At 37.2% G+C, this 20,555-nt stretch overlaps 2 protein-coding genes across 4 annotated transcripts in view; both read left to right on the top strand.

Annotated features, from left to right (window-relative positions):
* On the top strand, positions 1-10,730 carry DUS4L (dihydrouridine synthase 4 like). Its single transcript, XM_059170814.1, is given in 7 exon segments — positions 1-37; positions 40-115; positions 2,560-2,681; positions 5,748-5,865; positions 6,967-7,089; positions 8,025-8,251; positions 8,963-10,730. Coding segments are annotated over 7 exon segments (951 nt in total). The 3' UTR covers positions 9,211-10,730.
* A 1,053-nt stretch (positions 10,731-11,783) lies between these two features.
* The window catches only part of BCAP29 (B cell receptor associated protein 29), a 51,648-nt gene continuing 42,876 nt past the window's right edge, over positions 11,784-20,555 (top strand). The window contains exons 1-3 of one of the 3 annotated variants that reach the window (XM_059170815.1): positions 11,784-11,932; positions 12,399-12,505; positions 16,178-16,278. In XM_059170815.1, the coding sequence (XP_059026798.1) occupies positions 12,414-12,505; positions 16,178-16,278 (193 nt within the window). In that variant the 5' untranslated portion in view covers positions 11,784-11,932; positions 12,399-12,413. Of the gene's footprint in view, positions 11,933-11,956; positions 12,104-12,143; positions 12,282-12,398; positions 12,506-16,177; positions 16,279-20,555 lie in introns of those variants that run through there. The other 2 variants (XM_059170816.1, XM_059170817.1) reach the window with 2 other exon arrangements.

The following is a 20,555-nucleotide window of genomic DNA, read 5'->3' as shown; positions in this document are numbered from 1 at the left end:
ATGAAGAGTGACTGCATGCAAACCACAGTATGTCAAGAAAGAAAAAAGATCCAATAGAAATGCTTCATTCTGGGCAGCTGGTGAAAGTCTGTGCCCCAATGGTTCGATATTCAAAGTAAGTATTAGTAAATGGTTAATGAGCTAAAATGTGATTTTCTTTTTATGCTCTGACCATCATTTGGGATCATCAGACACCTAGCTTTGGGGTCATGATCTAGGCTTGTGTGCTGGTGTTCTTTTCCTGTTACATGTGTGGCCTTGAGTAAACAATAACCCCTTCAAACTTCACTTTTTATATCAATAAAAAAAGATCGTGCTTGTAACCCCCACCTATAAAGATACAGAGGATATTAAATAAAAGATACCAAGTAAATGTAAAAATTCATACACAGGTTTTCGTGAATATAAGTCTTCATATGTCTGGGACTATAATTGCTAGGTCATGTGGTAACCATGTGTTTAGTTTTTTAAGAAAACAGAGGTTAAAGCCTCTGCCTTTGGCCCAGGTTATGATCCCAGGGTCCTGGGATCGAGCCCCACATCAGCCTCTCTGCTCAGCAGGGAGACTGCTTCCTTTCCTCTCTCTCTCTGCCTGCCTCTCTGCCTGCTTGTGATCTCTGTCAAATAAAGAAATAAAATTTTTAAAATATAAATAAATAAATAAATTCCTTGGGATTATTTATTTAGACAATCTGCTGTTCTACACAGAGGGACAGTTTCATTTTTTCCTTTCCATCATATGCTTTTTATTTCCTTTTCATACACTTGACTAGAAGTTCCAGCACTGTGTTAAATAGGAATGATGAGAACAAGCATCTTTGCTTTGTTAATGATCTAGGAGGAATATGTTTAGTTTTTCACCTTTAAGGATGTTAGCTGTAGGAGTTTATTTTTTTTCTTAAAGATTTTATTTATTTATTTGACACAGAGATCACAAGTAGGCAGAGAGGCAAGCAGAGAGAGAGAGGAGGAAGCAGGCTCCCCGCTGAGCAGAGAGCCCAATATGGGGCTAGATCCCAGGACCCTGGGATCATGACCTGAGCCGAAAGCAGAGGCCTTAATCCACTGAGCCACCCAGGTGCCCCGCTGTAGGAGTTTTTTGTGGATGCCCTTTATCAAGAGGAGAAAGTTCCTTCCTATTCCTGTTATTCCCTCTTTTCTTGAGAGGGTTTTGTTTTTTTTTTTTTTATCATGAGTATTATTTTGTCAAATGCTTTTTCTACATTGATAGAATTATGTGATTTTTCTTTTAGCCTTTTAATAGAGTGGATTATATTGGTTGAATCTGAATATCAAACCTTTTGCTTTAACTTTTTTTTTCCTGCCATCACTATAGCAGAAGAATGAGAAAGCACTACCTCATTACTATGAGGTGAAAGTAGAAGTCCTGATTTCTTATTTGGTCTCCTTTGATGCTCTGGGGGTAGGAGGCTCCCCATTACTGCTGAGCTGGGGGTAAAGCCATGGAGGGGATGACCTGGTACCTTTTGGACTCTATAGAAGTCCTGGCCTTTCACTAAGCATCCTCTGATACTACTTAACAGTGGGAAGGGAGAAAGTACTTAAGTTACTGACCAGCAAGTATTAAAGTCCAAGCTCGCTACCAGGCCTTCTCTGACACCACTGTGAAGAGGTGTTAGATAATTTTGTTTCAGCCGTGGAAAGGTAGAAGTGTAAGCTCTGCACTAAACCTTTGCTTCTGGAGGTGGGGCCACAGTTTTGTCTCTGGTGTTTGGCTGGAGTGAGCCACTATTTAAAATTGTTCTTTCTTGCTAGTCTTCCCCTTTCCTAGTCTTTGGTCAGAGAGGGCTGACTTTTTGTTGGGACTCTTTTTGTCTGCACTCTCCATATTTCCGGATTGCCAGCTTCTTCAGGTCCAAATCTGGCATATTTGAAGCAAAAAGGAAACCCAGGAAACTCACTAATATGGTTCCTCAGGTCCCAAGGTCACTAGCCTTTCTGCTCTCTTCTCCACACTTCAGAGTTTTCTTACGTTTGTTTTATATATAATATACTGAGCAGTGTTAAAGAAAACAAAGTTCAACTAAGTAAATGTGAAGATCTCAATGACTTTATTAAGCAATTCATGAATCATACAGCATCTCACTTAGCAAGTAGAGAGATAAACCACGGAGTTGTACAAAGTGGAAGGTTTTTAGAGGAAGGAGGGTGGAACAAGTTATTAGCAAAAGAAAAGAAAGGATTGATTCAGGCCAGGATATCTTGTGGTGGGGATTGGAATGACAGGGATTTTTTTATCCTGCAGATGGCTTTACTACTACTGTTCAAGAAATTTCAGATTGACTTTTAAAAGGTCACGTTCCTGGGATACGTTGAAACTGTAATTAGGTCTTGGTTTGTGGTCATGGAGGGGCAAATGATTCCAGTTTGGGCTTGTTTTTCTTTTTCTTTTTTAACAGCCAGAATAGGGAAAAGTACTCTAGCCTCTCAAAGGTAGACCTTTCCTCCAATAAATATTTAATAATTAAATTAAACTTGGAAGTACATATGATTGTGGTGTTCTTTTAAATGCCTAATGAAAGTTTTATATGTTCTCAGGTTGGCTTTTAGAACATTAGTAAGAAAATACAGTTGTGATCTATGCTATACACCAATGATAGTTGCTGCTGATTTTGTCAGATCTATAAAAGCCCGAGACAGTGAATTTACTACAAACCAAGGTATGTGAAACCCAGAATTTGCTGACTTTGGAAACTAAAAAAACAAAAACAAAAACTCTTGTCTAATTAGAAACAACACAATTCAGAGATTTTCTTTTTAAAGCTTTTAGTTTTTTTATGTTTTTAATAAGTTTTTTGTGTTTTTATTCAGTGCCTTGTAAATTATGGATGATATATCTAAGCATGAGATCAGCCTTCCTTAAGGCTCCATCCTCTTACCTGAGCTATTAGGTTCCTATCTCACTGCCTCCAGTCTTGCCCCATTCCAAACCATCCCACAAATAGCCCAAAGGAGCCTTTGTAAAATGGAAATTTGATCACATCTCTTCTGTGCTTAAAATCCTTCTTGGACTGCTCATGGCCTGAAGCAGTGGTTCTCAAAGGGTGAACCCCAAGACCAGCAGCATTAGCATCATCTGAAAGCTTGTTCAAAATCGAAATTCTCAGCTCTGCCCCAGGCCCACTGAATCAGAAACTCTAGGTATGTGATCTGGCAATCGGTTTTAAAAAGCCCTTCAGGTGATTCTAAACTTGCTAAAGATTGAGAACCAGTGGCCTAAAGAGTAAAATTCCAGCACCTGCCAGGGTACTTGGCTGGCTCAGTCAGTAAAGCATGTGATACTTGACCTCAGCGTGGTGGGTTCTGAGCCCCAGGATTAGGTGAAGAGATTACTTTAAAAAAAAAACCCTAATACCTGTGAATAATCTATAATGTTCCTCATGATCTAGCCTCTGAATAGATCATTTGCAGCTTTGTCTTCCATTAGTTTCTCTGAATAGATCATTTGCAGCTTTGTCTTCCATTAGTTTTTTTCCAGAGACAACTTTATTCTTTTTTTTTCTTCTTTAAGATTTATTTATTTATTTTGAGAGAGAGGAAGAAAGTACATGCACACATGCTAATGGTGGAGGGGGCAGATTCTCTTTCAAGCAGATTCCCCACAGAGTACAGAGCCTGCATGGGGTTGCATGCCATGATGCATGAAATGACTTGAGTGGAAGCTGAGAGTCAGAGGCCTAACCAATTGAGCTACCCAGGCGCCTTCCACCAACTTGTTCTTTATTATTATTATTCTTTAATAATACTAACTTACTTAAGTCCCTGAAAATGCCCCATCCTCTCATACATCTCTATGAATATCCTTTCCTCAGCTGTATCTGACCCCAGATCCAGATCTCTCTGGCAAACAACACCGCAAGCTTCTTAATCCAGCTCTCAGGGTTTGTGGCCAGGGAGTTTGCCTGATCACCCTCTGCTATTGTCCTTTCTCACGGGCTTTTTGTTGAACTTAATCCTACTGTATTATGATACCCTCTTGGTGTGCCTTGTCTCCTATTCTCTAGACTATCAACTCCTTGAAGTCTGGAATTATCTCTTATTGATTTGTTTCCTTAGCTTTTAGCCCTGTGTTAAAAATATAGTAGACCAATAAATGGTTATTAAATTGAAATTCTGTAACTCTTTAAGTTATAAAGGAAAAACATCCTAAATCCTCAGGGAAAAGCAAATTCTCTTCTCCTGTGTTAGTCCTATAAATCAGTGGATTACCAGAAAAATTCTGAATCAAAAAATTAAGTAAAAAGGAAAAAAGGAACTGAATCCATGGAACTGGGATGATGCTCAGAAATCTGCTTTGGCAAACACTCAGTGAATCCCATATAGGTAGTCCTCAAAATGACAAGAAGAATTAAAATACATCTATCCAGAGTTTATAACACTCACCGAAAGAAAGATGGGAAAAATATGTCCTTAAAACTTAGGAAGTACCTGACACATTTGCTTGATTAAAATGTAAACTTTTATATGTAAGAAAGGAGTACACATACTCAAAGACAAACCAAAACCTGGAAAAAGTATAATATTTACAATAGAGGGGCACCTGGATGGCTCAGTTGGTCAAACTTCTGACTTGGGTTCAGGTCATGATCTCAAGGACCTGGGATCAGTCCCTACATCAAGCTCCATGCCCAGTGGGGAGTCTGCTTGTCCCTCTCTCCCTCCCCCTGATTGTTCTCTCTCTCAAATAAAATCTTTAAAATATTCGTGTATTTAAGATAGCAGAGCTAATTTCTTTGTTTTATAAATAAAAATTTTAAAAATACCAAGAAAATAAAGAATAATTAAGAATTACATCTAGTGGGGTGCCTGGGTGGCTCAGTCATTAAGCATCTGCCTTCAGCTCAGGTCATGGTCCCAGGGTCCTGGGATTGAGCCCCATATCCGGCTTCCTGCTTCTTGGGAAGCCTGCTTCTCTCTCCCCCATTCACCTTGCTTGTGCTCTCTCTCTCGCTGTGTCTCTCTCGGTCAAATAAATAATAAAATCTTCAAAAAAAAAATTACATGTAGAAAAATAGGCAGAGTATGGAGAGAGAACCCACAAATAAAAATACAGATTGTTGGATAGACAACATAGAATAAGTTGTGAGAGAATGAGAACTGCCATCCATATTGTTGTGTATCTATATTGGTAAACTCTTCTGAAAGAAAACTTTGTGATGTCTGTCAATGCCTATCTGGTAGTCACTCACATTCCTGGGCATTTACCCTGTGAATATACTCAAGAGTAGCACATGTGTAACAGTATTCTCATCTCAGCACCGTTTCAAAAGCCACAAATGAAAAACCGTCCAGAAGTACACCGTATGGTATATCCATACAGAAATACACTATTAAAAAGAAAATAGGTCTGAGTACAGCTCCCAGATACATCAAGGGGAAAAGAAAGCAGTAGGCGTGGAAATGTATATAGAATGTTCACATTTGTTTAAATTTTAGAGGCATACATAAATTGTTGCGGAACACAATAAATTAATTCTCATCTTTGGAAATGGGATCTGTTTGTCATGAGTGTTACAATGTTCACTTATCAAATTTTATACTGTTTGAATTTGTACTAAATGTAAATTATTTTTAAAATATTTAAAATTAGTTTAATGGTATGTTGTTTGAATAGATACTTCTTAGGCTGAAAGTAGTTACCATTATCCCATACAAACATGAAGAGTTTGATGTATCACACGTGTGTGTTTCTGTGAATTTTAATGTTGAGCTATTTGTTTTATCAGGTGATTGCCCATTGATTGTTCAGTTTGCTGCTAATGATGCAAGACTTTTATCTGATGCTGCTCGTATTGTCTGTCCTTATGCGAATGGAGTAGACATTAACTGTGGTTGCCCTCAGAGGTAAAACTTAAAGAAATTGGAAGAATTTTCAAAAAATTAGAAAAAAACTATGTGAACATGGTAAACTATTTCTCCAGTTTTCCAAGAATAAAAAAATAAAACGGAGTTAAAGCACTTGGGACCCAAATAAGAAGCAAGAAAAAAATAAGGAAAGATTATTTAGGAACAGATATGCAAACATGTTTTCTGATTGCTAAAACAAAGCATGGATAAGTGTTTCATCTTACCTCACCGCTAGAATTTTTTTATGTGTGGATCTGCCTTGAACTTGATCCATAGGTTGTTAGGGAAGACTAGAACATTTATAGCAGTCCCTAAAGTGAATTTTTTTTTTTTTCCTAAAGTGAATTTTTACTGCTATGTCAGACAAGAAACTGTGATTCTATGATTCGAGAAATTGCCCCTTGTTTTCTCCTAATTAATTTTCTCTTCATTATTTTTTTAACAGATATTATTCTCTATAAGAATACCTTCTTATAATTGCCTTTTCTTTCCATACCACAGTTATTTGGTTGAGTCTAAGTAACTGGGTACTGATAGGATGCTTAGTTTGACGTTAATATCCCTACCTTCTTAACACCATGTTAGGTTATATGTCGATAATACAAAATGTGTCCAAAGAATAAAATCAGGTTTTAAGTACATCATAATCCAAACCAGATTAGACATATTTGTATACTCATTAGGAGAGTTAAGTAAGCTGTTCAGTGGTGTTGGAATGCTGTAAGCCAAAAATATCTTTCTACTATTAAGATTAATAGAACATCTAGTTATGTACAATAAACATCAAATTTGGAATTTTAAAAATCTGAAGTAATTGAAATTAATTACAAATACCTAAGTCTGTTTTGGTTGAATGAATTTTAATTTAATTTTCTCACTTGCCAATGAAAACCATTTTTCCTAAGTACTTTTTGATCTGGGAACATGTTTTCCTTATCTCCTATTGATCCACTTTAAAATGTTGGATCTGTGAATTATAAAAATCTGATTCCGTTCCAGTCACTAAGATTAAGAAATAGATGTACTTAATGATGCTTTTAAAATTGTATCTCCTTGTCCATATATTTATAATTTATTTGTTGTGTCTGCTTTATAAAGGTGGGCAATGGCAGAAGGTTATGGAGCTTGCTTAATAAACAAGCCAGAGCTTGTTCGAGATATGGTGAAACAAGTAAGAAATCAAGTGGAAAATCCCAGATTTTCAGTATCTATTAAAATAAGGTAAAGACAATATTTTAATCTACTGACAAGATAGTCTATTACTTAGGAAATAAAAAAGTGCCTTTTGTCTAAGAGTGTGGATGTATCCATCCTTAATAAATTGGTAGCTAGTGTTTGGCTATGTTGAAATAAGACATTTAGTAAATTATTATGTACCATAATTTTTATTCATAAAAATAACAGAACTTCATTATTTTTTTAACAGATATTAAAAAATCCCTTTATTATTAAAAACTTCCCCTGAAAAGAAACCCTGTTTTTTTCCATGTACTGCTTAAATGATAATACTGAGAGGGGCACTGGGTGGCTCACTTTTAAGCATCCAACTCTTAATCTCAGCTCAGGTCTTGATCTCAGGAGTTGTGAGTTCAAGTCTTGCATCGGGCTCCACACTGAGCCTGGAGTCTACTTTAAAAAAAAAATAATAATAATGATGATGATGATGCTGAGAAACATTCCTGGTGCCAAGAGTAGAAAATAGAAATAATGTTTGCACTAAAATTCCACAATGAAAAGAGAATAAACCAGGAACAGGTTTTTGGGTGACAGGCTAAAAATATATTTCATGATAATGTATTATATTCTCCCACTCGCAGATTGGGGCATACACAAAAGATATTAGGATACTGTCTTTCCATTCCTCCATTCCATCCAAGTATTCTTGGACGACTTTTTCAGTTATCAAAACCAAAATGGTGAAGCACTAGGTAAGGTAAAATTTGTCATCCTATTGTTCCAATAGTGAAATAGCTAAATTTGAAGTCTTAGATGGAAACTGATCTCTGAACAAAACCTTTCTGATAGTAGCATGTGGTGATAATATAGCAAAGCTAACTGAATAATGTATCAGATGAAATATTATTTTATTTAACTTATTAATTCTAGCATTAAGATTTGTATGCTGTAAGTAGACTGATGTAATTTTGAAATTGCAGGATCCATGATGACCTTACAAGAACTGTAGATCTTTGTCGAAAGGCTGAGGCAACAGGAGTTTCTTGGATTACAGTCCATGGAAGAACTGTTGAAGAAAGACATCAGCCGGTCCACTATGAGGCTATTAAAATAATTAAGGAAAATATGTCTATACCTGTAATTGCTAACGGAGACATCAGAAACTTAAAAGAAGCAGAAAATGTATGGCATATTACTGGGACAGATGGTAAGAAATAAGTACTTGAGGTTTTTTTTACTTTTAATTAACAACAAAAAAAAAATGTGGGCGTAGGAGAGTAAGGTTAATGTGATTTTTCATTATTGGTCTTCAAAGTGGAGCCACGTTGTACTGATTTAAGCTAAACAATTTATTAAAATTATATTAACTCTTATACTCAGAGGCAGAAGATTATTTTAATTGGGGAAAATTAAGTTACTTTTCTGCCACCATCATATCCAATGAGTGGCCAGTTAGAAGGCTATTAGTAAAATAGGTAGCCTTTTCATAAAATAGAAATTAGTGAACACAGAGTGGTCATAAAGCCAAAGGAACTACCTACTGCTAAACAGTTTTGTTACTCCCTTAAATTATTGGCACACCAAGGCCTGTGATAAGTGTTGCTAAATGGGAGAATGCAAATAAACTTAAGCAAACCCAATTCATGACAATCTGGATTAACCCTAAAAAAAATCCTTAGAGACTAATTGTTTAATGTAAAAGTCTTAAAAAATTTTTTTAAATTCTTATAAGTACATTGAAACATTGTTGGGTTTATAAACAAATCAAATTGGTTTGTAATTTAGACTAATACATGATTATTATGAAACCTTGTAATAATACTTTATTTTTCAGTATTCTCAGTTTGTTTCATTAAGTTTGACCTCATACCCATGAGTTCTTAATATGTGGACAAATGTAATATGCTTTAATTTATAGGTGTGATGGTTGCAAGAGGACTCTTAGCAAACCCGGCCATGTTTGCTGGATATGAGGAAACCCCACTGAAGTGCATCTGGGACTGGGTTGACATTGCTCTTGAACTTGGAACTCCATATATGTGTTTCCATCAACATTTAATGTACATGATGGAAAAGATAACTTCAAGGCAGGAAAAAAGAGTATTTAACGCTTTGTCAAGCACATCAGCAGTCTTAGATTACCTTACAGACCATTATGGGATTTGACTGGACTTCTAAATTTCCTTAGTATTTACTTCACTTTATATCTACAGTGAAACCACCCAAGGTCACATTTTGGTTTCTACTTTAAGTCAGTGTCTCTCACACATTAGCTTAAGAACACAACCCTGAGAACATTTTAAAAAGTTCGTCCTAGACCCCATCCTCAGAGATTCTGATTCAGTAGATCTCTAGGTGGAAGCAAAATTTAGTTTTAAAGAAGACCCCAGGTAGGGGGCCTGGGTGGCTCAGATGGTTTGGGCATCTGCCTTCAGCTCCTGTCATGATTCCAGGGTCCTGGGATGGAGTCTTGTGTTGGACTCTCTTCTCAGTAGGGAGCCTGCTTCTCTCTCTGACTCTCTTTCTGTCTCTCATGAATAAATAAATAAAGTCTTTAAAAAAAAAGAAGAAGAAGAAGATGACGACGATGACATCAGGTAGATCATACATCCTGGTCATCCTTCCAAACATTGACAAGTAATTGCTCTGAATACTATTATGAATTGAAAGAAAAAAAAGACCCTCATTTTTTTTTCCTGAAAGGAATGGTGTTTTTAACATTTTTAAATAAAACTTATTTTAATGCTAAAAGTGTAAGTCCTATAGTATTTATAAGTTAACATGAAGCATGTTTGAATGAAAATAAGTGCAAAGTGACAAAATGAATGCCAATTCTATTTAAAATGAAAAGGAACAAGAAATCCTGTATAGAATTACTTTCAGGGCTTAGATTAAAAATTTAAATTGGGAAATCAAACTGGTACTTCCTAATTCATGAGTGAAACCTCGATGTATTTATTTTAAATGATTTTTTTTTAAAGATTTTATTTATTTATTTGACAGAGATCACAAGTTGGGGGGGGGGGGGCGGGGCAGGGAGCAGGCTCCCTGCTGAACAGAGAACCTGATGTGGCAGTACCCTGAGATCATGACCTGAGCTGAAGGCAGAGGCTTAACCCACTGAGCCACACAGTTGCCCCAATTTTAAATTGTACGTAACCAAGTTTAATCATGTGTGATGTTTTCAATAATTTTAAAACTAAGATCCGTGAAACTCTTTAAATGACATTAACTTTGTTACATTTCAAGTCTTCTAGATCCTAGAAGATTGATAACTTGGTAAATACACCTGTACCTAAAATAAAATTAGTTTTAGTCCCCCAAGTTTTATGTATAAAATTTTGGTAGCTAACCTAGAGATGATTATATATTTGAACTATTTCTTAGAGAAATTTAATTTTTAATTTAAAAACCTAATTTTCATACTGTTTTTAGTGATTGATTTATATTTTTAGGCCTTCCAGCAGTGGATAATAATTTTAATTTTTTTAAATAATTTTAATTTCCATGGTCTGGGAGTGTTACTAAGAGAATTTTGTTAATGATGAGTGTGCCATTGCAAGAATTTAGTATCTCAGTTATGAAAAATCCATAGTTAAGATACTGGTCTATACTACCAACATGAGAACTGTATAAGGAGACAGCTATCTGTTTGGCAATATTAAATGAATCCATTTTGAAATAAACATCGTGTCGCTCTATCTTTTTAGGCACATTCTGTACTTTCCTTTTTCAATTAACATATTTTTAAAGATAACTGGATTTTTCATTTGATATAAGTAGTATATGTGCAAATAGGGAGCTATAGTTAAAATTTGTAATTTTTATGTGTGCAAATTATACTAGTGGTGTGTGCACGGCAGCATAGAAGACGATGCCCGGCCTTTCAAAGGAACCGGTGTAGAAGAGCATGGAGTCCTAAATGCGTTTGACTTAAAAGCAAAAAACAAAAACAAAACCCACCTTCCTTATAGTTAATTTCGATTTAGTCGTTTTTCTCTTTTCTGTGTGATCAAGTATATTTGTGATAAGAAAAAGCACTCACTTAAATGGATTTTTATCTTCTATAATTATCTATTTACTTCATTTAATATTCCCACATTGTCCAGGAGGGTCCTACTGTCATTTGCATTTCTGGTATCTTGTCAATATTTAAAAAGTGTACTCACGCGACTCGAAAACCTGGAAAATAGTAACTGAGGGAATGCACCCACACACATGGTTTTCCCTCTCAGTCCCCAAACATCTCTCCAGTGCCTTGTCTCTTCCTAGCCTGCAGACAGAGCAGGAAAAAAAATGTTTTGAAGCTGCCTATTTTTCCACGTTCTCAAAAGAAAACGCTGCACAACCAGCAGTCCTGCCTCTTCCATTTAACTCTAGCGGCTGTTTCTAGGGACGGAAGACGGAACAGGAAAGCACAGGAAAAGAGCCCCTTTCTAACAGGTCCGCGGACTCCGCGTCCCGCCCCGGCGCCATTGCCCCTCCGTGGACCCCACGAAGCTCTTTCAGAAAACGTCGGTTAACCGCGCCCCTCCCGCCAAACCACACTTCATTAGAAATTTAAAGTCGGCTCTCTTGAAGTTGACTGGGGAACCCCAAGCATTCGACCGAAAAGTCTGAGTCACCCTCTAACTCCACCATCAATTAGAAAACAATTATTGCTAATCGTCCTCCTCACGCCGCCAGCGACCTCGGCGGGCTCGCGCCCCGCGGTTCCGGTTTGGGAGCTGGCGGGGGCGAGAAGGGGGGTGGGGCGCTCTCCTCCAACCACCCCCCCACACACGCACACCGCTCCCCTCCCCGCCCCCCTCGCCCCGCCGCGGCGTCTGACGTCCCGCGCGTCGGTTTGCGCGGAGCAGCGCGGGGAGCCAGGCCGGCCGCAGGCGGGGTAAGGCCGGACGGGTGCCCCGGAGCGGCGGGCCCCGGGCGGGGAGGAGCGCCAGGCCGCGCGGGGCGGCGGGGTCGCGCCTCTCCCTCCGCGGTGGAAGCTCGGGAGCTGGCCCAGCCCGCGGCACGTTCGCGGAGTGGGAGGGCCGCTGGACGCGGGCGTTAGCGGAAGGTAGCTTTAGGCTCCTTCGCAGCGGTGGGGCGGGGTGCGGCAAGCACGTCCTGGGTGCCGCACAGGCCTCCTCGGCGGTTCCGCAGGGCTCGCTCGGGAGGTGGAGACGCGGGCCTCCCGGCCCACCGTTGACCCCCGCCCCGGCCCTCCCGCCGGGAGTTCAGGCCGGGTGCCTAGGGTGAGAGGAAGGTCCCAACCTCGTCAGTCCCCAGGACGAAAACATTGCGCCCCAGGGCCCTTAACCAAGTGGGTCTTTGAAAGGCGGCAAAGTAAACTTAAGCGTTTCTCTATTTAGGTGTGAAGAGAGAAAATGACACTCCAGTGGGCGGCAGTTGCAACCTTTCTTTATGCTGAAATAGGACTTATTTTAATCTTCTGCCTGCCTTTTATTCCTCCTCAGAGGTAGGAAACCTCCAAATCTTTACAATAAGTATACGTTTCAATAAGCACAGGAAGCATGATTAGCTCCTTATACTGTTCAGTGTGATACGGAAAAAGTTTTCTTAAGATTAAAAAGTTTTGAATGCTGATTATCTAAAAAGTGCTGTTTAAACTCACCAACTTTAGGAACTGTCTAATAATATTAAAGAAATCACTTTATATAAAACATTTTATTGTGTGTACAAACCAATTAGCCGTTTTCGTCACTTCTAAAAGGAAAAGGACCGCCCTTTTGGTTCTGTTGATTACAGATATGATAAAGCGTTGGTTGTACTTATAATACATGTCGTCATCAAACTTAACCTTGTTTATTGCCCTGAATTGGAACAGTGAACTAAAAAAAGGGAAATGGATAAATGAGGTAAGCAGCACGCATGGTACAGAAATGTTTCATTGAGGGAGTGGAACAATGTAGGAGAAGTTAAACCAGTAAATGATTCTTACTGTTCTTATGTAACCCAAAGATAGTTTCATTTATGTTTACGGGTAATTTTACTACTTTTTTTCCATACACAGAATTAATATGTACCAAAAGTGCTGAATATGGAAAGTACCACAACCATAGATTAGCGTTAATTCCTTAGTAAAGACCTTCAAAGGTCTTTAAGTACAGTACTGAGTATTTAAATTGAAGCCTTGGCTCACTTTGCCCCTATAATAATACTCAGATGGCTTGGTTTGAGGGCTGTGGGGGGTGGCAGTTAGTGTAGTGGACACACAATGTAGCATTAGTTTCAGATGTACAACCTAGTGATTCAACTTCTCTGTGGTTATGCCATACTCACCACAAGTGTACCTGCCATCTGGGGAGTTAGTTTTAGATCCAGAAAGTTGATAATATGAATGGTGAAATGCACTTTTAATAAAAATGTTGCAACACCTTTGTTCATGCTCATGACATAAAAGAAAATCTTTCATAAATGAGATCATAGAGATAAATTCAATGAGATCGCATGACCGGAAAAGATTTATGAAAGTTTTTACTTTGGCTCAGGGGCCATGTGGTTTTTACACTTCTTAACTTGCTTCTTACCTACCTGCATTGCTACTCACTTCTGTTCTTGTCTATCAGCTATGCCATCACTTCTTTCTTCCTTACTAAAGAAAAAAAATTGAATCATGTGGTAAGAAGGAGCATTAGACATCATTTTTTTCCAACCCACTCATTCAATCGTCTGAGTAGTCTAAGGTCATCTTGCTGATCCATGGCAGACTCCAGACAAGAATCTGGCTTTCAGCCTTGTGCTTTTTTCTGCGCTGCTGCTTATCCTGTTCATTTGTTTCAAATCTCTGTAATGCCCTGTTAGCGTTTTGGTAGTAGTTCCAACAAGAGAGTCCTATATTCGAGAAAAGGAAAGATCTTATTTATAAACATCTGTGTGTGTGTGTGTATAGTCAATATTTTCTGCATGAAAATGGTCCATAGATTATGGATCTTTTTCTTCCTGCCAAATATAATTTTTTTCCTATACAAGTAGCTCTTTGATAGATATGTATGTAAATACACAAATTATATATAGGCTCATGTACAAATATACATAAGAAAATGTGTGTGTATATGTATCTATATAAATAATGTATATGTTTATGTATATACAGAAATGAAAACAATTCAATTATAATTTGTCCTTATTGTATGTAAGGAAATTATACTCCAAGTATACTGCTCGTATATATACTTTTAATCTTTTATATACGTATCACCATATTGTCAAAGAAAAGACTTCAATGGTTATTTAATTTGACTATTACTCACATAGCCCATTGGTTAAAGACACATAGTTACAAGTCTGGCTGCCTGGGTTTATGTCCCAACTTTGCATATTATTGTATGACGGTGGGCAAATTATTTACCATCTCTGGCTGGTTTCCTCTTCTATAAAATACAGTTAATATTAGTACCAACCTCATATAGTGGTTGTGGTAATTAAATGAGCTAAAATTTGTAAAAGTGCTTAGAACCATAGTATTGTAATGACTGAATATATAACAGCTATTATCATTTCCTCCTTGAATTGAGTATAACTAGAAACTGCTAGTTCTTTTCTGTAGGAAGTCTTTTTTGTGTTTCCTTTTATACTGGCCCTTAAAATGTGAATTTGCATTGGGACATAGATGAAGGCATTGCCAGTTATGTTCTCTTACTAGAAATATAAAAATTTTTATAATGAAAAATTTGAATAGCATCTCTGAACTTGGAAACATAGAGGCATTCTGTATCAGTCTCCCTCTCCTCATCAACTTCAAGTTGTTACTTAGGGCTGTTTTCCAAACTTACTAGTTAATAATTTGTTGTAGCCTTAAAACATTTTAAAGTTGTATTTGAAGTTTTATTAGGTGTTTATTACTTTTATGTCTCCTCAAATCTGTTATTCATTTAAAATGCCCTTGTAGGGGTACCTGGGTGGCTCAGTGGGTTAAAGCCTCTGCTTTTGACTCAGGTCATGATCCTAGTGTCCTGGGATTGAGCCCCATGTTGGACTCTCTGCCCAGCGGGGAGCCTGCTTCCCTTCCTCTCTCTCTGCCTGCCTCTCTGCCTACTTGTGATCTCTGTGTCAAATAAATAAATAAATCTTTAAAATAAAATAAAATGCCCTCGTAAAAAATAAGTAAGTATGTAAATAAATAAATAATAAAATACATAAAATAAAATGCCCTTGTACTGGGACACCTGGGCCACTCAGTCAGTTAAGTGTCCGACTCTGGATTTCAGCTAGGTCAGGATCTCAGACTCTTTCAGAGTCTTTAGATTGAACCCCACATTGGGCTCCACACTGGGTTTGGAACCTGCTTTGCCCTCTTCACCTCCTCCTGCTCACACACATGTGTGTTCACACTCTCTCTCTCTAAACAATAAATAAATAAAATAAAATGCCCTTGTACAAAATTTGTTACCTTTCCAGTTGTGTAGTGGATTGCTTTGTCATTCTTTGTCATTTGTAATCCATTTTACCTCTGTGTCTTTGCTTGTGCTGTTTAAACCTTCTAGACTTTTTTTTTTCCCCATTTCGTTTCCTCTGTGTTCACATCTTGATCTAGGTAATAATTAGATGAGTATATACATACGTAAAAATTTGTAAACCTATTTAAGATTTTTGTAACTCATATATGTAATGTCTCAGTGATTTTTTAATTCCTTTGTTGTAAAAATAGAAAAATTCTTTTACTTGGAGTAGATGTTAGAAATGTATTATGTAAAAATATATAGTGCAGAGTTGGACTCCCTTTCCTGAAATGTTGGTGATTATTACACTAATAGGTCTTTGTTATTTCTGAGTTATTACCCAGATTAGCAAAAAGATATAAAGTGATAACTTCTATCAGCGATATAACACGTTACTGTAAGAATTCATGTATCTTTACTTTAAAAGTTATTTTTTGCTGTAGAATGTTTAAACCAAGACAGAAAATAATGTCAGATTATCATTCAGCTTGAAAGAGTTGTTCTTTATTTCATGAGACAACTTATGTCATCTCAGAAAATTGCTATTTCTCTGATATGACATAAAAAATTAAATTTCTGTAATTCTTTTCATTTTCTATGCAGTTACCAAAATGTTAATTGAATATTTGCAAAGCATTTCAAAATCTTTTGATTTTTTTAATGCCTAGAGTAATTGTATTGCTTTACAGATGGCAGAAGATTTTTTCATTTACTGTCTGGGGTAAAATTGCAACTTTCTGGAACAAGGCTTTCCTTACTATTATAGTCCTATTGATTGTTCTGTTTCTAGGTAAGTACTGGATTCCTCTTTTGATTAGGCTTAACTCTAGAGCTTTTTTTTTTTTTTTTTTTTTTTTTTCTAGAGCTTTTTTTAATTAATGAATTCATGGGGTTTTCAATTAGGTTGATGTTGCTATTGATGTAAAGTAGGTTATACAGGACTCATCCTGGGATAACCACCACGTCTACCACCGTTTTATGAGCAAATGTTTCCTATGTTCCATACAACCAGCCTCTGAAATGAATTTCTTCTTATAAAACTGGGAACAACTGGTACGAGGAGGTATGAGTAGGCGATTGTGTCAGGATGTGTGAATGGGTTCATGCCTCATTTCAAAATGTCAGTATTTGTCCCAGGGTACGCTCTTGTTATCAAGTAAATCTCCAGCTTTGTAAGAAATAACATTAAACAACTAAAGGACAATAAGAAAAATGGGTCCCAACTCTGCCACCAGCTAACTAAAATGCCTTTTGGAATGGCATTTCATCTCTCTGATCTTGGTTTATCCATTTGCACGCAAAGAGAGAAAAGGCGATCACTTCTGCAGCTCCTTCTGACTCTAGTATTACAATTTTTTTTTTTGAGTTGTCTCTACACACAATGTGGGGCTCTGACTCATGTCCCTAGTGAAGATTTGCATACTCTCCTGACAGAGCTAGCCAGGTGTGCCTGTAGTACTGTGTTCTTTTAACTCTAAAATTATCATAAGAAGTTTGACTGAAAACTACCACATATCCATAAAAAGAAGGAAAGCCGGAGTACAAGGGTTTTTTGGTTACATATCTCAGAAACCAACTGGAGCTCACTTGAGCAAGAAAGGGGAACTAATAATAAAATACAGAGTTGTTTTAGAGCAGCTCAGGGCAGGAAGAAAGCCAAATTCCAGGAAGAGACTTGTCCTAGAAACTGAAGTGTCCTTTTCACGTCCCTGCATTACTCCATGGGTCTTGAATTCATCCTTATCCCATATAGCTATGGGAACCATATCGCTGAAAAATGTCATCACTCTGGCCATATACAAGGATTAGTAGCCATTTCTGAATATCAATTCCAATTATAAGGAAAATAAATGAGCCAGCTAGTACTAGGTATCCAACCTTTGTTTGGTAAGCTATGGACAGGGGTAGGAGTCACAAAGCAGAACCATGACCTCTAGCTAGAACCTACATCCATGGGCAGAGTGAGTAATTAATTCTCAGACAATAGCAACATCATGGATGATTAATACAGGACCTTTGACCTTGGATGGTAAAGGCAGCCAGATAGGGATCTATGCTTTAAGCCTCAGTGTTTCCATCTCAGAATAGGGTAATCACATCTCCTCCACTGAGGTATTCAAAGGTTTAAATGCAGTAGTGAAGGTAAAATACACAATCCAGTGTTCTTGTGCACCAGAATGACAATGGTGTAAATTGTGGAAAACCAGTAGATTACTCAAGTTTCATTTTTATTTTACTTTGAAATTTATTTCATTTTTCATGTTGGTTTTTTCTCTAATAACATAATCATTACAAGGTGATCGTGTTTCTGGAGCCAGGACTAACTGAAAGTGTGTGTGTATGTGTGTTTTAAGGGGTAGGAATAGGCAGAAAGAAGCAGGAAACCCAGGAATATGTTTAGTATCAGCAGAAACGCATCCCAAGAGTTTGAAAGATTCCACGAGTGATCCAAAAGAAAAAAGAAAAAAAAAGCTGTCCCTATGTTGTTTCTAGAAAATTGACCACATATCATACCCCGCATGCATGGTTGGTTGCCCCTGTATCATTTTTCATTTTTCAGACATAGTTTTCTTGCTTTCAAACAGGTGATTTTATTCCCTAGTTGGGTTTGTATATCCATTTGTATATCCATTTATCTTTATAAACTTCTTTTATATATATATATATATATATATATATATATATATATATATATTTTATTTATTCATTTGACAGAGAGCACAGGTAGGCAGAGAGGCAGTCAGAGAGAGAGGAAAGAAAGCAGGCTCCCCGCTGAGCAGAGAGCCCAACATGGGGCTCAATCCCAGGACCCTGAGATCATGACCTGAGCCGAAGGCAGAGGCTTTAACCCACTGAGCCACCCAGGTGCCCCAATAAACTTCTTTGATGTTATTGTTTAATCTTCAGCATTTCTGCATAATGGATCCAGGAATATTATTTTTATTTAAAAGCCAAAGAAGCTGAATAACAAGTGTAAGGATCCTTCATATTTCTATGTAGTTTAGCTTGCCTGTTTAGAATAACTCATAAATACTATTGTGTTTGGGGTTTCTTTTTTTAGTTGTTTCATAGTGGTTGGTATGCTTTTACTATATTATCATGACAATCTGAGAAATGTAAAAGAGAAAATAGACATTAAGTTCAAGAAAAATTTTTAAAGATAATTTAAAAGACTGGGTACCTGGGAGGCTCAGTCAGTTAAGCTTTACTTCAACTCAAGTCATGATCTCAGAGTCCTGGGTTCAAGCCCCATGTCTGCCATGGGGCTACAGGCTCAGTGTGAAGTCTGCTTTTCCCTCTGCTCTTCCACCTCCTCATGCACGTGCTTTATCTCTCTCAAATAAGTAAATAAAATCTTTTTTTTTAAAAGACTATTTGATATATCTCTATGCAAATAAATGTGAATACCTACATGAAATGAATAATTTTATAGAGAAATATAACTTTATCAGATGAATTCTAGTAGATACAGAAAATTTAAACAGACCAGTTTTCCACAGAATTACAGAAAGTTATTTAAAAAAAAAGAAAGCTACTCCCATCAGAAAAGAATAAAACCAGATAGCTTTGCAAGAAATTCTACCACTTTGAAAAAATAGGCATTACTCATTGCTTAAACTGTTCCAGAATTTATGAAGCTAGATAAAAGCAAACTCTCTAATTGCAAAAAAAAAAAAAAAAAAAATTAAACCAAATATAAGACTGGTAACATACACCACAGAGAAAAAAATGTTCACAGCAGCATTAGTCATAATAGCCAAAAAGGGGAAACAGTCCAAATGTCTTCAAGTGACGAATGGATAAACCAAATGCAGTATACCTGCACAATGGAATGTTTTTCAGCCATAAAAAATAATGGCATACTGCTATGTGGTACAACGCAGATGAACTTTGAAAACATGCCAAGTGAAGGAAGCCAGATGCACAAAATACACAAGTTAATGATTGCTTTTGTATTGGATGTCCAGAATAGGCAAATCCATGGAGAAAGAAAGTAGATTGGCAGTTGCTAAGAGATACGGGAGGGGCAGAATGGGAATGGGGTTTTGAGGGGGTTGATGAAAATATTCAAAAATCAGTGGTGGTGTTCATGCAACTTTGTGAATATACTCAAAACCACTGAATTATATGCTTTAAAGGGATAAGCTTTAAGATACATGAGTTCTAACTCAACAAAGCTGCTTTAAAGATAATTAAATAGGGACAGCTCGGTGGCTCAGTCAGTTGGGCATCTGCCTTCAGCTCAGCTCATGATCTCAGGGTCCTGAGCTTGAGTCTCATGTTGGGCTCCTTGCTCAGTGGGGAGTCTGCTTCTCCCTTTCCCTCTGCCCCTTCCCCCTTTTGTGCTCTCTCTTATGTGCTCGCTCTCTCAAGTAAATAAATAAAATTCTTTAAAAACTAAAATAATAGTTTAACTGGCCTCAGTTTCTAACTGGAATCTCTTTCCTGTAGCAGTAACTCTTTTCTAAGTGTGCTGATGGCAACATGAAAGAAGCAGTCTGACTTGTTTGTCCCCCTGGTTTTTGAGACACATAAGGAGCAGATAAGTTACCTAGGACCTACAAGATCCAATGACTTAAGAATGCACTAAATAGAGATATGAATAAGCTGAAATCTGTTTTCCATTAGAAAGAAATAGATCCCCTATACCTCTGAGACTTAATAGAACTGAATGCATCAGAAGTGCAGCTCTCTGAATGTTTCCAGTAGCAGATGCCATCCGTGTGCCCATTGGAGGAGCATATGCCCCCATAGGTCAAATTCCATTTAAACGTATGCCAGTGGAAATCTCAGTGTAACGCAATATTTCTAAAATCTCAGTAAAGTTATATTAGTATTACTAGTATGAATTATTAATAGCATTTTAATAATAATGTTACTTTAATATTATTACCTTAAATAACTTAATATTATTTTAATAATTACCATAACAATTTGATAGTATTGAAGGAATAATACAATAAAATGCTAGTAGAGTCAGGAAAATAGATAACCTCTTAGAATTGATTGGAATGGGAGGTGACCTATATGCTACTGTAGTAGGTTGGATTTTACTCAACCTATTAG

Source organism: Mustela lutreola, chromosome 4 (genome assembly GCF_030435805.1).
Source record: "Mustela lutreola isolate mMusLut2 chromosome 4, mMusLut2.pri, whole genome shotgun sequence".
In the NCBI taxonomy this organism is placed as follows: Eukaryota; Metazoa; Chordata; class Mammalia; order Carnivora; family Mustelidae; genus Mustela; species Mustela lutreola.
The sequence above is the reverse complement of the archived record's forward strand: the minus strand, read 5'-3'. Positions and strand labels throughout refer to the sequence as shown.